General features: G+C 42.7%; 1 protein-coding gene across 3 annotated transcripts in view; it reads right to left on the reverse strand.

The window, feature by feature from the left end:
- LOC137355859 (CUB and sushi domain-containing protein 1-like) overlaps window positions 1-17,568 on the reverse strand; it is a 1,186,508-nt gene that overhangs the window by 748,376 nt on the left and 420,564 nt on the right. For all 3 annotated transcript variants that reach the window (XM_068021465.1, XM_068021474.1, XM_068021456.1), the window contains exon 12: window positions 13,649-13,836. In XM_068021465.1, coding sequence (XP_067877566.1) covers window positions 13,649-13,836 — 188 coding nt within the window. The remainder of the gene's footprint in view (window positions 1-13,648; window positions 13,837-17,568) is intronic.

A 17,568-nucleotide genomic window follows, 5' to 3' on the forward strand; every position in this document is an offset into this window, starting at 1 on the left:
ATACCACATAATAGGCATGCCAGCAAAGTTGAAGCCCTTGGAATAAAAGAGACAGTAGCAGCATGGATACAAAGTTGAATGACAGGAAACAGAGAGTACTGGTGAATGACTGTTTTTCTGACTGGAGTAAGATATACAGTGGGTCTCCCCAGGAGTCGGTACGAGGACCATTACCTTTCTTGATATATATTAATGACCTAGACTTGGTGTACATGGCACAATTTCAAATTTGCAGGTGATACAAAACTTGGAAGTATTGTGAACTGTGAGGTGGATCGTGTAGAATTTCAAAAAGAACACAGGCTGGTGGAATGGGCAAATATCTTGCAGATGAAATTTAATGCAGAGAAGTGTGGAGTGATACATTTTGATAGGAAGAACGAGGAGAGGCAATATAAAATAAAGGATACAATTCTAAAGGGGGTGCAGGAGCAGAAGGAACTGGGATATATGTGCATAAATCACTGTAGGTGGCAGGAGGATAGGTTGAGAAAGTGCTTAAAAAGGCATATGGGATCCTAGGCTTAATAAATATGGGCATAGAGAACAAAAGCAAGGAAGTTATGATGAACCTTTATAAAACACTGATTTGGCCTCAACTGGAGTATCGTGTCCATCAGAGGCATCACACTATAGGAAGGATGTGAAGACTTTTGAAAGGGTGCAGAAAAGATTTACAACAATGCTTCCAGAGATGAGGGAATTCAGTTACGTGGCAAGATTGGAGAAACTGGAGTTGTTCTCCTGAGAGAAGAGAAGCTTGAGAGGAAATTTGATCACGGTGTTCAAATCATAAGGGATCTAGACAGAGTAGATAGGGAGAAAGTGTTCCTTAGCAGAAGGGTTGAGAATCAGAGGACACTGATTTCCCACCTGCCAAGAACAGGGCACATTGATTTTGTCATGAACAATGATTTTAAACTGCTACTGGAGTTAAGAGAGGACTTGTAGAACAGATCAGCTGTGGCTGGAAAAGACATTTGCATATTAATAGACAGTGTTTGGAAGGACAAAGGGCCATTCCCTGACATTCAACTCACAATGGACTTTTGATCACCAGACGTTGAAGATGGGGGAGCTCGCATTCCAAGTTGACTACTAAGATGGCCAAATACACAAACGGACATGGTCAAACCAGCTAATCACATGACTAACCTGCTGGGCAACCTGATTTTTTCAAATTTGTACAAACAGTTTGGGCAGAACGTTTTTGCTCCTGGACTGATTAGATCTCTCCTGTCTGCTCCCATCTCTTTCTCACAAGCCTCTGAATCCATTCAAGACACATGAACCCCAAGAGAGAAAAGTCTCCGACAGTGAACAAGGTTTAAGAGGAATACTGGGCCCCAATGAAAAGCAAGATCGACCTACAATCAAGAACTCTACAGTGATCTCGAAGAACCGTAACAACAACTCTTCAGATATTGCCTCAAACTTCTCCACTTTATTTTTCTTTTGCTCTTTTCTGTCACTATTTGCCTGTGTGTATTGTGTATTTTGCATGCTAGCATGGGGTGCGTTGTGTATCCATAGGCGTTAATCAAATTAGAGTTTAAGGTTATGTTTAATAAATTTCAACTTTTTTTCTTTAAACCTAAGATAGCCTGTTTGTGCTGGTTTCTGTGCCTTATAATTGGAAAGCAGTGAACAAGGATTCACCAAGGGGGAGCTAAAAGCACAGCGTGTTTAAAAATAAACCCTGTTAAAGTAAGACAGGGTGAAGGCTGAAAGGGACCCCTAGACCTCTTTCTCAGCTGGTCATAACAGAAATTTGGGTGCTAGCATCCGGAATTGACCCACAGACAAACGAGAGAAATTTGAAGTGGGAAGCCAAATTGTTCCCAATCAAAAAAAGAGCAAAATTTCAAGACAGGTTTTCTTGCTGTTGTGTGTGATTGAATACTAACATGTCTGCAACTGAAGTTAGTAGCTCTCCAAGCCAAGGTGAAGTAACTTGAGATAAGTTTAAAGCACTGTTTATGGAGAAGTTGAGGAAAATGGCTGAGCAGCGTGGGATTACTGTACGTGGCAAGGCTAGGAGGTTGGAACTCCTGACATGAGTGGCCAACCATTTTTCCCTTGAATCTGAAGAAGCAGAAACAGTGTTAGAAGCAGACCCAGAGAGGGTACTGCTAGTAAAGTTACAATTGGAACACAGGAAACTTGAATTAGAAGACAGGAAAAGAGAAAGAGAGAGAGACAGGGGAGGGAGAAAGAGAGAGCCTTCCAGAAGGAATATGAAGAAAAACAAAGACCAGGAGAAGGAACGAGAGAGAGAGGAGAGAGAGAAAGAATATTCCAGTGAAAGCAGAGCTAATATGGAGGAACGTAATTCAGGACTGGGCACAGAAGTGTTAAAACTAGCTCAATTAATTCCAAAATTCTATGAGGAAGATGTGGAAGATTTTTTTTTTGTCTTTTGAGAAACTGGCAAAGCAGCTGAAATGGCCAGCTGAGACCTGGCCTCTTTTACTACAAAGCAAGATAACTGGGAAAGCCCATGAGGTTTATTCGCTGTTGCCAGATGAGAGTTCATCAAATTATGAACTGACAAAAAATGCTATCCTCGGACATGTGAATTAGTATCTGAAGCATATCACCAAAAGCTTTGAACCCTCAAGAAGCAAGCTAATCAAACTTATCTGGAGTTTGAAAGTCGTAAACAGCTGGCTTTTGACCAGTGGCTGAGGGCTTTTAAAGTACAGTTCAGCTATGAGAATCTCAGAGAAGTAATTCTGTTAGGGGAATTTAAACACTCTTGCCCATTCTCATGTAGAGGAGCAGAGGGTCCAAAGAGCCCAGCATGTCGCCGTTCTGGCTGATGAGTTTGCTTTAGCTTATAAATCGGTTTCCCAGGGGAGAACCTTTCCTAGTCACCCCACAAATACGAAAAGGATAAAGGGTGGGAAGGTGATAGGAGCCCAAGCAGTCCTGGGAGAGAAAGGAAAGCAGGAGACACAGAGGGCCCTCCTCTAGCAAAAAGGAAGGTGCTGTCAGCAAGAGTGAGACCTGGAGACCTGCGTGCTTCCATTGTAATAAAGCAGGGCATTTAAAAGCTGACTGCTGGAAACTAAAGGGAAAACTGGTAGGGTTAATCAGGGCACACCTGCTCAGTGAAGCAGGGAACTGATGGAAATCACAGCAGAACAAGCTGTGGCTTTAACTGCAGTAAGAGTGAGATCCAGGAAGTTTACAGCTGCAAGTGCAGGAAAATTTAATTGGATTCACGAGGGTTATCAAGGTTTTGTATTTGAAGGGAAAGTAACCCCATACCCCTCGAGTGGGGTAAGCAAGCCCATAGTAATTCTTAGGGACACAGGGGCCACGAAATCACTTTTACTGGGAAAAGACCTGACCTTTCCCCCAGAGAGTGCAGTGAACACCAAAATGGTGGTGAATGGTATTGGAGGGCAGTGTATGCCTGTACTTGTACACCGGGTACACCTGGAGTGTGACCTAGTTTTGGGACCAGTGACCATAGGTATTGTCCTTAGTTTTCCTGTGGACGGGGTTGACCAGCTCCTAAGTAATGATCTGGCAGGGGTGAAGGTGGTAGCACCCCCCAGTAGTGAAAGAAACACCACAGGAGGTCAGAGAGACAGGGCAGTGGCAGGAGATGGACCCCTGCAGTTTCCCTGAATGTGTAGTGAATCAGGCCATGATCAAACCAACTCCCCCAGAGGAGACTGCATTGGCACTGCAGGCAGGTGACCATGAGGTCTGCCTGTCTGAGACTTTCTTTGGAAAGGTAGGAGACCCAGGGAATGAATTAAATGGATTTTCCCTAGCTGAGGCTCAGCGAGCCGGCCCAGTATTGCGAGAGTTAGCACAGGCTGCCCAGTCTGAAAGTGAAGCAGAGGGAATCCCTGATTGCTACTATTTAAAGAATGAGGTACTGATGAGGAAATAGAGTTCTCCTCACAGACCTGAGAGCAAGGAGTGAACAGTAGTTCACCAGTTAGTGGTGCCACAGAGGTACCGGAGAGAAATATTAAGAAGGGTCCACGAGGCTACAGTAGCTGTACATGCCGGTATACGAAAGACCAAAGCCCGCATAAGACAGCAGTTTGACTGGCCAAAACTGCACAAAAATATGGTGATGTGCTGCAGAGTTGCCACATTTGCCAGGTTGAGGGGAAGCCCCAACCTACAGTTGCAACCTGCACCCCTATGTCCTGTACTGGTGTTAGGAGGACCCTCCAGCAGATGCTGGGAAAAGGCTAGACAGAGAAAGGGAAAAAGTGACCAAGAGGGCAAGTTAAAGGAAGTGTGGGAGGAATGCCGGATGCAAACCCCTATTGTCTGGTCAGCCAACCCCGAAAAATGTGAAAAGATAGACCTCACATCCTCCTACGTAAATGCAGACACTAGAAGCATTCTACCAGAGTTTCTAACAGCATTTGCAGGAATCTGCAGAGACAAAGAAAGACCTCTAAGGGGCAGAGGATCCGTGAGAGTGATGCCTCACCTAGTCAAAGTGCCACAGGGGAGCGTAGTAGAGTCTGCACAAATACCTGCGGGCAAGAGTGTCCTCTGGGACAAAGGGAAGATTAGAAAAGCATCCTCCCCCACAGTCAGAAAAAAAGCGATCCACCCATCCCTGAAGTCAAAAGTCTTTGCATGACTCAGCAAAGCACTGAAAGAGAGTTCAGGATACACCCGCCCACTACTGACTCTTTCTTGAAAAAAAAATACCTCAGCAGGAACAAAGACCCTGCTCAGCCATGGAAATGGGCAAACAGAAGAGAAACTTCCCACCCCCCCCCACCACCGCCTAAAAAAAACCCACATGTTTATTGGGATGCCAAAAAGGGGGCAATTAAAGCAGCACTGGCACCAAGAGAAGACAGGCTACAAGTTTTAGGATTTATGAATGAATGTGAATAAATAAGAGAAATGCATGGGTTTTTCTGTATCTTACATTGTTTTCTCGACCCTTTTAATGGAATGCGCTTTTATCAAATCGCATTTCATTCCGCTGAGTGTGGAGGTGCCATGCTAGGCCCCCACCTGCCAAGTATAGGGTACATTGATTTTGTCATGAACATTGATTTTAAACTGCTACTGGAGTTAAGAAAGGACTTGCAATGTTTGCAAACAGACAATGTTTGCAAGGACAAAGCAGCCATTCCCTACCATTCAACCCACAATGGACTTTTGATCACCAGACGTTGAAGGTGGGGGAGCTCGCATTCCAGGTTGACTGCTAAGATTGCCGAATAGACAAATGGACATGGTCAAACCAGCTAGTCATATGACGAACCTGCTGGGCAACCTGATTTTTTCAAATTTGTACAAACAGTTTGGGCAGAACGTTTTTGCTCCTGGACTGAGAAGAGCTCTATCCTGTCAGCTCCCATCCCTTTCTCACAAGCCACTGAATCCACTGAAGACACATGAATCCCAGGAGAGAAAAGCCTCCTCCAGCGAACAAGGTTTAAAAAGAATACAGGGCCCCAACAAAAAGCAAGATCTACCTACAATCAAGGACTGTACAGTGATCTCAAAGAACCGGAACAACAAGTCTTCAGAAATTGCCTCAAACGTTACCACTTTATTTTTCTTCTGCTCTTTTCTGTCTCTATTTGCATCTGTGTATTGCGTATGCTTGCTAGCATGGGGCGTGTTGTGTATCGCTAGGCGTTAAACTTAAACTCAAACTTTAACTTGGTTAATAAATTTCAACTTTTCTTCTTTAAACCTAAGAAAGTCTGTTTGAGCTGGTTTCTTTGCCTTATAATTGGAAAGCAGTGAACAAGGATTTGCCAAGGGGGAGCTAAAAACGCAATGTGTTTAAAAATAAAACCCTGTTAAAGTAAGACAGGATGAAGGCTGAAAGGGACCTCCAGACCTCTTTCTCACCTGGACGTAACAGTGGTGAATGGAAAAAGAACTAATAGTGACATGAAGCAAAATTATTTTTGCACGGAGTTGTTAGGATCTGAAAGCACTGCCTGAGAGTGTGATGGAGGCAGATTCAGTCATGTCTTTCAGAAGGGAATTGGACAAGCAGCTGAAGAGAAAAGATTTGCAGGGCTATGGGAAAGGTTGGAGGAGTGGGATGAGTTGAATTGTTCTTGCAGAAAGCCAACATGGACACAATGGGCCAAATGGCTTTCTTTTGTGCTGTAACCATTCTATGAATTGATGAACTTTGTAAATTAATTTCAGAAACAATTTTTAAAAGGGCATTACATGTACAGTCTGCTGCGAGTCATACTACCCCTCCTTCAACCAGAGAACTGAACATTGAAAAATCAGCCTCCTTTCATGCACACCATGAGGCAGGTTGCTATGATGTTCTCTTGTTACAGCCACCTGTGATTTCCGATCACCACAATAAACTCAAGTCTGAACAAGGTGATCTGAATGACCCAAAGATGGAACTCAATAAATAAACGTAAAGCAGCCGAATTTGGCAGGCTGGATTTTCAATTTTTGTTTATTAACGCAGTCTAACTAATTGCACTTAAAATTGGGCAACAAGTTGTCTTTCTTCTTACATTGGTTCCTCTTCCAGTTTAAAGCTCATGAAGAAATTTCCAGATATCTGGAAGATAATCTTCCAGGGTCAAAATTTTTCAAGGAAGAAAATAATTTATTGTTCTCTATATCAGCTCAAAAATAAGCGAGTTTAATAAACAGATAGTTACATTTTAATATTTTACAGCATGCTGGAATTGCGACCTTTGCTTCTATAAAAGCACTTGAGGATCCTCCACAAGCAATGTGGCCAACCAATTGAGTGGAAAATAGAATTCCTTTATACAGTGAGTTGTTACAATCTGGAATGTGCTTTCTGAAAGGGTGGTGGAATTAGATTCAATAACAACTTTCAAAAGGGAATTGAATAAATAGTTGAATGGAAAAAAACATCCCAGGGTTACAGGGAAAGTGTAGGACAGTGAGAGTAACTGAACAGCTCTTTCAAAGAGCTGGCACAGACGCCATGGGCTGAAATGGCCTCTTTCTGTGCTCTATCATTCTATGATTGTAGAAAGGCGGTCGAATTTTGCATGGAATTTCGCAAGCTTCCTGGCTTGAGACCAGCTTACCAGAGTAGAAAATCATTCCTTTCCATTCATCCCTGACACTTCCTGGATTATGGAACATAGAATGCATGAAACCAAATATGGTGTGCATATTCAAAAGAACATGCAAATGATGAGAATATGTCATCTGATAATATTTGCAACCCAAAAATTCCTGTCTGTGTATTCCTGATATTCCATATTGTTACAATGTGGAGAAGGGATGGGAGCTACATTGGATAGCCCCTGAAAATAGGTTCGGGGATCAGACGTGCGATTAACTGGCACCTATTGACTGAACTTCGTGCTGCCTGCTTATTCCAATCATTTCTGCAGGCAACCAGCGCTAACTGTGGTGTTCATCTGTAGCGGGTCCAAAATTGTAACTTCCTAGCACCACTTACAGTTACTTTTCACTGCTTCAAGGGGAGGTGCATTGTGGTTGCAGCAGGTGCTGAGACTTGTGCAGGAAGTGAATCTATCCTGACAAACAGTGAGGAATGAGATAACATGGGAGCTCTAAGGTTTTCAGAGGCTGCACTGGAGGTCTTGGTGGAGTAGCTGGAAAGGAGAGATGCCCTGCATCTGCAGGTGGGAAGGAGACACATGGTCAAAAGGCCATGGGAGCAGTTAGCCATGGAGGTCAATAGCAGGAGTGCAATTGAACCTGGATCCAAGCAAGTGCACCATTAGCCTCAGCCACTGCTCAATTCACCACACCTCCATCACTTACCTACCAACAATCTCTATCAACCAGAACTCATAATTAGCATTCATATGCTTCAACCACAACCTCACATAGGTAGCACTACTGCAAGCCTCATACCCACATCTCACAGGTTGTACACATTGCCAGCTATTCAGCCATCGCTGCCACCTCACCCAAACAGGTTGCACCACACTCAATGACACACTTCCCTCTCATTGGAGAACAAAGTGGCACATAATCAGAGGCAGCGGGAGCTATTTGGAGGGGGAGAGGCACATTTACATGTTCTTATCCAGTTGGAGGAGATGGTGTTGGCCATTATTAGAAAAACCATTCCAGAGGCCATGGCCATGGTGCTAAAACCATTGAAGATATTGGTATGCTCATACCTACCTACTCCTCCTTCTCACATTCCAATTATCCCTAATCCTACAAACTCTTCAGATTTACAAGCTGTAGATGGTGTAAGCAACCCCCACCCCCCCCCCCCCCCCACCTCCCGCCCCCAACTTCCCTCACTGCAATCTTACCTTTGTACCTTTTTTTCTTTCAGATACCCAAATAGGGCAACCTAACCAGGCAGTGCTAGAACAGCAAGAAGAGAGCAAGATAAAGTCACAGCACTGTCACATCATTTCACACTTGCAGACACCAACTCAGGTACACTGCATATATCTTCGAAGATGGATTTGAGGTGGCATCTGCATGTGGTAAACACCAGGCATGACTGCATTGCAGCCAGGACACGGGGGAAGGAAGCACAGTCACTCGCTCGCCGGAGGGCGAGGTTGCTGCAGAGGACTCAAATGAGGATGCTGATGTGTTAGGAAAACAAAATACTTGGTGTAGTGGTAAGCCTGCCAGAAAGCCCGTGGTCAATCTCCAGGAGTATGGAGCACTCCTGCACCAACTTGGCACAGGACTTAGCGCAGAACTTGGAGTTTCCTGTATAGAAGTGGTAGCCAACTCCGTTAGTACACTTGTGGAATCAACCGTACTGCAGCATCTGATGGCCAATGTAAAAACTTCCATTGCAGCACAAGCAGCAGCCATGCAACATCTGATTGCTGTACTAGAAGCTCAGACTGCTGTTGTGCAAAGTCAACAACAACTTATATTTATATAGCACCTTTAATGTAATAAAATGACCCAAGGCGCTTCACAGGAGCATTATAAAATAAACTTAGACACCGAGCTAAAGGTGATATTAGGGCAGAAGGCCAAAAGTTTGGTCAAAGAGGTGAGTTTTAAGGAGCGTTTTAAAGGATGAAAGTGAGGTAGAGAGTCAGAGAGGTTTAGAAAAGGTATTCCACAACTTAGGGCCTAGGCAACTAAGGCACAGCCAATGGCGGAACAATTAAAATCAGCAATGCTCTAGAGGCCATAATTAGATGAGCATGGATATCTTGGAGGGCTGTGGGGCTGGAGGAGATTACAGAGATAGGGAGGGGCAAGGCCATAGAGGGATTTGAAAATAAGGATGAGAACCTCAAAATCAAGGTTTTGCTTGACCGGGAGCCAATGTCGGTCAGTTAGCACAGAGGTGATAGGTGAATGGGACTTGGTGCGAGTTGGGACATGGGCAGCAGAGTTTTGGATGACCTCAAGTTTATAGAGGATAAAATGTGGGAGACCAGCCAGGAATGCAGCGAAATAGTCCAGTCTAGAGGCAATAAAGGCATGAATGAAAGTTTCAGCTGCAGATGAGCTGAGACAGAGGCAAGTAGGGTGATGTTACGGAGATGGAAACATGCAATCTTAGTGATGGCATGGATATGTGGTCAGTAGCTCATCTCAGAGTCAAACATGACACCAACTCACGACACCACTCCCCCCATCACCATTGCTTCCCACAACCACCCATAGCGCACTCCAACCCCCTCCACAGGACTTACTCGAAGACAATTGTTGGTGAGGTAGATAGCCCTAAATCATTTTTCCCTGTGGAGGCGCCAAGGACCAATTTCTGTGAATTCTCAGGAATCCTCATTCAGGCATGCGCTATTCGCACAGGACCAAGTCTTATCCTAAAACTGCGCTCAATCTAATTTCTACCCCAAGCTTTCACCAACACAACATCCACTCAACCGAGGCCTTTTCACTTTTCACTGTTGACTCAGAGGTGGATAGCAGCAGGAAGGATAAAAAAAAAACCCTTTCAGGTATCCCTCAATAGTTCCTCCTCTTTCTTTGAATGTGAATTCAGAGTTTTTTTGTTTTTTTTATTCATTCATGGGATGTGGGCATCGCTGGCTCGGCCAGCATTTATTGCCCATCCCTAACTGCCCTTGAGAAGGTGATGGTGAGCTGCCTTCTTGAACTGCTGCAGTCCATGTGAGGTAGGTACACCCACAGTGCTTTTAGGAAGGGAGTTCCAGGATTTTGACCCGGCAACAGTGAAGGAACGGCGATATAGTTTCAAGTCAGGGTGGTGTGTGACTTGGAGGAGAACTTGCAGGTGGTGGTGTTCCCATGCATTTGCTGCACTTGCCCTTCTATTTGGTGGAGGTCGCGGGTTTGGAAGGTGCTGTCTAAGGAGCCTTGGTGCATTGCTGCAGTGCATTTTGTAGATGGTACACACTGCTGCCACTGTGCGTCGGTGGTGGAGGGAGTGAATGTTTGTAGATGGGGTGCCAATCAAGCGGGCTGCTTTGTCCTGGATGGTGTCGAGCTTCTTGAGTGTTGTTGGAGCTGCACCCATCCAGGCAAGTGGAAAGTATTCCATCACACTCCTGACTTGTGCCTTGTAGATGGTGGACAGGCTTTAGGGAGTCAGGAGGTGAGTTACTCGCTGCAGGATTCCTAGCCTCTGACCTGCTCTTGTAGCCACGGTATTTATATGGCTACTCCAGTTCAGTTTCTGGTCAATGGTAACCCCTAGGATGTTGATAGTGGAGGATTCAGCGATGGTAATGCCATTGAATGTCAAGGGGAGATGGTCAGATTCTCTCTTGTTCGCTGCATTGATAAACGTTTGGAGCCAGTAAAAGGAGATGCAAGCAAAAAATAATTAAACGCAACTAGCAAAGACACTCATGAAAGCTTAAGTGCAAGCAGGGAAAACATATACCAAATAGGCCCAGAAAGGACCTCAAAACATCGGTGAGCACCAAAACCTCCTTCCAAATTTTTTCCTGGGCTTTCTGGAAAATTAGTGCCTGGCACACCCATTGGCTCCAATTTGGAACGGTACATTTCCCTATTGTCCCCTTTTGCAATGAAGCTCCTGCCTTGTTCAGATGGGAACTTACAACATCTCCCTAGGTCTGATTGGAAAATGGACCTGGATTGATATTATTGCTACCCAATTCCACAGTCCTACATGTCTCACACATGTGCACGGTATTGTTTCCAGACAGCTGTTAGAACATCAGAGAGCAGGAAAAAAACAAAGGCATTTGATACCTCTAGAGAAGTGGGTGGGTGTTGAATCCCATGGACAAAATGAGCTCAGAGAGGCCATGAGGGCAAGCAGGAGAGATGCTAGAGAAAAGAGCAAGATCGGGTCCAGGGCACGGGAGAGACTGGCGTGAGGGTGGGGAAGCAGCTAAATGGATGATCTCAGTCTTAGTAACAAAGAAGTCCATGAGCTCCTTAGCTATCCTGATCCCATGACAGCCAATACTGTTACCAACCAAATATCTATACAGTTTCTTTTAAAGGAGCTGAGTCACTCTGCCTCGACTGCTATTGTTGGGAATATTTTCTGTATATGTATTATCCGGCAAGGCAGAAATGTTTCTCCAAATATCTAGCTAATGTTAAACCTCTGCCCATTAGTTCTGTGCTGACCTCGGCTGACACTTCAGCGCAATACTGAGGAAGTGCTGCACTGTCAGGGGTGCTGTCTTTCGAATGAGACTTCAAACCGAGGCTGCATCTGCCCTGTCAAACAGACATAAAAGATCCCATGCAATATTTCAAAGGAGGGCATGGGAGTTCTGCCCGGTGTCCTGGCCCAATTTTGTCCCTCAACCAATATCATTAAAACAGAATATCTGATTATTATCACATTGCTGTTTGTCGGGTCTCTTTGTATGCAATTGGATACCATGTTTCCTACATTACAACAATGACTACACTTTAAAAGTACTTCATTGTCTGTAAAATACTTTGGACCTTTCTGAGGTCATTAAAGGTGCTATATAAATGCAAGTTCTTTCTATATGTCAATCACACCTCTTATATCTACATCATTTATTTGTGTATGTTAAAGAACTGGATCATACTTCCCCTTGGTCTTCTTTTTGCCAATGAAAACAAGTATAGTGAAATTAATCTTTCCTCACAACTTGCAACCTTAAGTTTTGGAAGCTAAAGTCATGGAATTATCCTTGTCGATGTCTGCCTATCTGTATTGTTACACCATCCATATCCAGGAGGTGTTCTTGTACAGTGTTACACTTTTTTTGTCTCTCAAAATTCTAGCAAAGCCTGTCTTCAAAACATTTTGAAGTATTATTTGGAAACTCAAGTCCAGCCAACTAAAGGTCACAGTTGTGCATGACATCACACTATTTAAACTTTTGAAAAAAGTGATTTGGAAGGGAAATGCTTGCAAATTTAAATTGAAAGTGTGTTGTTTTTCACATTTGCACTTCTTCAAATAATGAAAAAAACAATTAATCATTTGTCACAATACTCACAGTGTTTATCTTAGCACATCAAATGATTCTGAAGGTGACATGAGCAGTTGCATACGGAAGGGGCAAGCTAATCAGAGTCCTATCTAATGGCTGTGTGAAAAATAACTGGGAGATACAGTAAAAAAAGAACAATTATGAAAGGTTTCTGTTGTTTCTATTAATCTTTTTTGGTGAGCTTATCAAGAAACACAAAATGCAGCACATCCACAATACTATGAAAATGAAATTATCTCAAAGGAAAATCTGTTCAAAACTGAGGGCAGCAAATGTTCACTTACTGAAATCGAGTAGAGGCAAACTTATACAAAATTTGCTCACCCAGATCTGTAGGCATAAAATTGAGTGAGTTGAGTACAGCTGCAGCGCTCATCTGCCCAGACTCTATCCAAAGAGTTCAGGCAGTCTGTCCATGTGTGCCAAGGTGAGGTTCAATACTGATGAGTCAAACAGGGGAAAGGTCAAACCAATGCACTGAAGTGTGCGCTGCTCAGCAAGTCAGAGTAATAATGTTTGGGAAGCGCTGACTGACATCTGTCAAGGCAACACTTGATCTAAGAGAATGAGATAATGTCACTATCCCCTTTGCTGCTACACTCCTTCAAGAGCTTAAATACATGTGGCAAATACTTAGCAATAGTCTACTCATTAGATAGAAGTACTGCACTGTCAACCTTGCAAAGAAAGGTGATCCAAACTTACCAGAGCAACTTATGTCTTATGATTCAACTAAATGAAATGCGTGATTTGCGAAGGAAAATGTTCAGAGAGGTTGGAAATAAAATACACATACATAAAAAAGCACACATTGTGAAATTTCTCTATAAAGATCTTAATATAATGTTCATTTCATGTTCTGCAGACATAAATCAAGTAATAAGCATTGCATGTTCCCCTAAAGCTTCCGAAGTTAGCATTAGCAATGCACCAATATTAATACATTCTCTCATGGTGCAGGACAGTCTGCATGGTTGCCCATCCATCAGGAAAAAAATCCCAGAGCCAGAACATAAAGCAGCAAACCATGACTTTCAAACAACTGTGCACTCTTATTTGTTTGTTGCTGTTGGTTCTGTGGAGCCCTCCTTGCAACACAATCTGGGCAGATTCTATTGCACCAGGATTTCAAACTATTACAGAACCATTTCTATTTGAAGAATTAGGTAATATAAATACAGCATCTTTGTTCACCTGAGGACCTAAGGACATATGTATGGCATTGTGTATACAAACAGTTTTGTTTGAGGTAGATGAAAGGAGCTTACTTTCATAGCGAATCTGAAAACCAACACTTGAGCGGCTGTTGTCAGTAGTTAATAGAAGGTACATGTAATTGCCAGTGCTGATCAGAAACTGGGGTGCTTGAGTACCATGGTATTCTCCTATTAAAGGTGATGAATTAACAGACCCATCCCGGATTTCTAATGTGTCGTAGTTAACTTCAGTTTGAAACCTGAGAAGAAAAAATAAATAAATCTAATTACTAATTTACAAGCACCTCTGGAGAAATGGCTGGACAGACGAATACACAAGTATTCTGAAAGTACACCAGTGGTTAAATAAAAATGTATGATTTTTCTTTATAAATTGCAAGATAGAAAATCTATCTAATTGAGATATGCTTGTCTCAAAAAAAGATAAAGTTACTACAGCACACCACAGTCTACCGGACTGAACAGTGAGTTCAATAATTTTAGAGCATGACGGGCCGCCCATTTTACTTTTACTTTTAGTTATTCTTTTCTTTTTTATATTTGTTTTTGTTTTATTTTATTTCATCTTAGTTTGTTCAGTTTGCTTACCCACTGTTTTTCTTCATGTTTGTACTTGCAGCTGTTCAATTTTCAGTCCGTTAACACCCTACCTGTACTAATGCTTTGTCTTTCAACACACCATTAACATATTGTTGGCCTTTGCTCCATGACCTTCCGGTCAGCTAATCTGTGACATTGTCCTATCTACACCTTTTCCTTCGTTATCTCTTGCCCCACCCCCGCTTTACTTGCTTAAAACCTTTCACATTTCTAATATTTGCCAGTTCTGAAGAAGGGTCACTGACCTGAAACGTGAACTCTGCTTCTCTCTCCACAGATGCTGCCAGACCTGCTGAGTATTTCCAGCATTTCTTGTTTTTATTTCAGATTTCCAGCATCCGCTGTATTTTGCTTTTATAATAAAGTTATTGATACTTTTATAAATATTAATAGATTTAGTACATGAAATGTAAAATCATCCTATAAATTGGGTTGAATTAGTTATAAGTTGGTTGTAATTACCCGACATGCTAATAAATTGATTTTAGTTACCGTACACTCTGGGTTAAGGTTAACCTATTCCACCCGCTGGGACACTGATGGGATTGGGTGCAGTGTTGGTTTTACACCCTGCCCGATTTTACGCTCCAATGAAGTCAATATAGAGTAATATTAGATGAGGCATAAAAACGATCGTATGGGTTTCCCACCTAGTGATTTAATTTGAAATTACCCCTGCGAATTAGTTTTAGTTGTTCATAACTATGTGATGAATCGTTTAAGAATTTTTTTTCTTGGAGTTCTCAGACTTGTTACATTATGGGCAATGCGACTTCCCCAAAAGGTTTAATGGGAAAATGAGCTCCATCGGAAAGTCCTGACCCAGGTAGGCCTCAGAGATCTCAGCTCCTGCTTAGCTGAACAATTTCAGTTGAATGGTCTCAAGAGTATACAATTCACCTCGGCTTCCCTGACATAGTGACAAAAGTAACCAGGATTTTTACTCCTTATCACTAACTAGTGACCTCTCCTGGAACTGCGCTTCTGGATATCACATCAGGATAGGACAGGCTTGGCTGGGATGACCGACTAAGTTGACCACACCCAACAAACATTTAAAGAACATCACTTGGACATGGTATCAAATGACAGTGAAACACCTCTCTCATATAAGCCACCTCTTTCAGAAGAGGAAAGGTGGGGGGAGGGGGGTGTGGCTAGTGAGGTGATTAAAAACATGAGTGAAAAAAATACAAGGGTAGAAATTCAGTCCCATTAAGTGTTGGAAATTAGCACAATTTGGGCTGGGGGAAGGGGATGGCAGTGGAACAAGCTTGTTCCCTGCCCTGGTCGCAGGGGGTAAAGGTGGTGACTTCATCTGCCTGTATCCCATTTTCCTCTCTTTTCCTCCATCCCCCTCAGACCAGGTTGTGATGTGCCATACTCCCCTGGAAATCCTCCTGACCCTGCCAGTCATAAAACCAGGATGAAGGATGCCTTTACAAAGCAGTTGTAGTGCCCCAATTGCAGCTGTACGTGGGACCCACAATGCCGTATCCAAACTACAATCAATATCAGAGATGGGGGGTGCCATTGAGAGATTGACAAATCAATAACTCAGCAGCCAGCATTCAAAATTATGTACCTTGAGAAGTTAGGCCAGATCAACCTGTGTCTTCAAACCCAGCGGAATGCATTAAATTAAACCACAGTGCTTTCATTTTTTTCAGTCCATTTTATATTCATTCTGACTGTCCAGTTGTCATTCTTGACAGCCAGTAAAATTATTTTTTTAAATAAAAATTGTGCAATTTGAATGATATAACCCAGATTCCAGGAGCCTTGTTTCACTGCCAGAAGTCCAGGAGAATGTGACTTCTGCCCGCCTGTGCCACTCTGATCTTGCAATCTCCCCACAGGCCAGATGCTCCAGCAATGTTGTTACAGCACAGACACCTGCCCCTATCATGGTAGTGTTATGGCACAGGGTTAAGGCGGGCAGAAGTCGCATCCTCCTGGATGTCTGGTAGTGAAACAAGGCTCTTGGAATCTGGGTTTTTATCAATAAAATGTTACTGGCTATCAAGAATGAGAACTGGGCAGTCAGAATGAATATAAAATGGACCAAAAAATGAAAGCACTCCGGTTTAATTTAATGCAGTTAACTTGCACTCATATAATTTATCTTGAATGTATGCAGTGAAATGTAAAATAGTTGGTGACTGTCATGCAGGCCTCCACCTGCCAAGAATGAGGCATATTAATTTTGACATATGAACACTGATTTTAAATTGTTGCTGGGAAGAAGAGAAGGCCTATTACAAGGACTGCCAGACACTTAGCTGAAAAACATTTGCATACTAACAGACAGTGCTTGTGGAGACAAAGGACCATTCCCTGACACATTCAACCCACAATGGATTTTGATCACCAGACATTGAAGGTGTAAGGAAGAGCATTCCAGAGACTGCTAAGGTGATACAAACCACAAAAGCCAGGACTTGTTAGACCAGCTGGTCACATGACTAACTGGTTGGTCCAGGGTTTTTTGAACTAGCCAGAGTTTAAATTCAGAGGAAAGACTATTTGCTCCTGGAGTGAGAAGACCTATCCTATCTACTCCCATCTCTTTCTGACAAGCCTCTGGACCCATTGAGGACACATGAACTTCAAGAGAGAAAAGTCTCCAACAGTGAACAAGGTTTAAGAAGAATACTGGGCCCCAACGAAAAGCAAGACCTACCTACAATCAAGGACTTTACAGCAAGCTCATGAACAGTAACCAAAACCATCTTCAGATATTGCCTCAAACTTTTCAACTTATTTCTTCTGCTCTTTTCTGTCTCTATCTGCATGTGTGTATCGTGTATACATGCTAGCGTCGGCGTGTTGCGTATCCGTAGGCATGAACCGAATTAGAGTTTACGTTTAATAAAGTTCAACCTTTTTTCTTTAAACCTAAGAAAACGTGTTTGGCTAGTTTCTTTGCCTTATAATTGGAAGTTGGTGAACAAGGATTCACTAAGGGGGAGCTAAAAAAACCGATGTGTTTAAAATTAAACCCTGTTACGCTAAGAACAGGTGAAGGCTAAGAGGAAACCCTAGACCCCTTTCTCACCTGGTCATAACAGTGACCAAAATAGACAGCACGCCTCTGACATTACATAATGGGATACTAATATGTGAATGCTTAATGTATTCATCTGATTCCTTTTGCCACTGTTTAGCAAAGATATTTTTCCAATTTATGTTAAAATAGCCAAAGAGTAATTTGAGACAAATGTATTGAATTTTAAAATTGTATATCTTAGTGCAAAGCTTCAGGCCCCAAGATTTACTAAATGTTACTATATTGAAATCCTCTCTTTTGCCAGACAATTTTGTTTAAATACAACAATACAAACAAGGTCAAAAAGACAAATAAATTGACT

Source organism: Heterodontus francisci, chromosome 3 (assembly GCF_036365525.1).
Source record: "Heterodontus francisci isolate sHetFra1 chromosome 3, sHetFra1.hap1, whole genome shotgun sequence".
NCBI lineage: Eukaryota > Metazoa > Chordata > Chondrichthyes > Heterodontiformes > Heterodontidae > Heterodontus > Heterodontus francisci.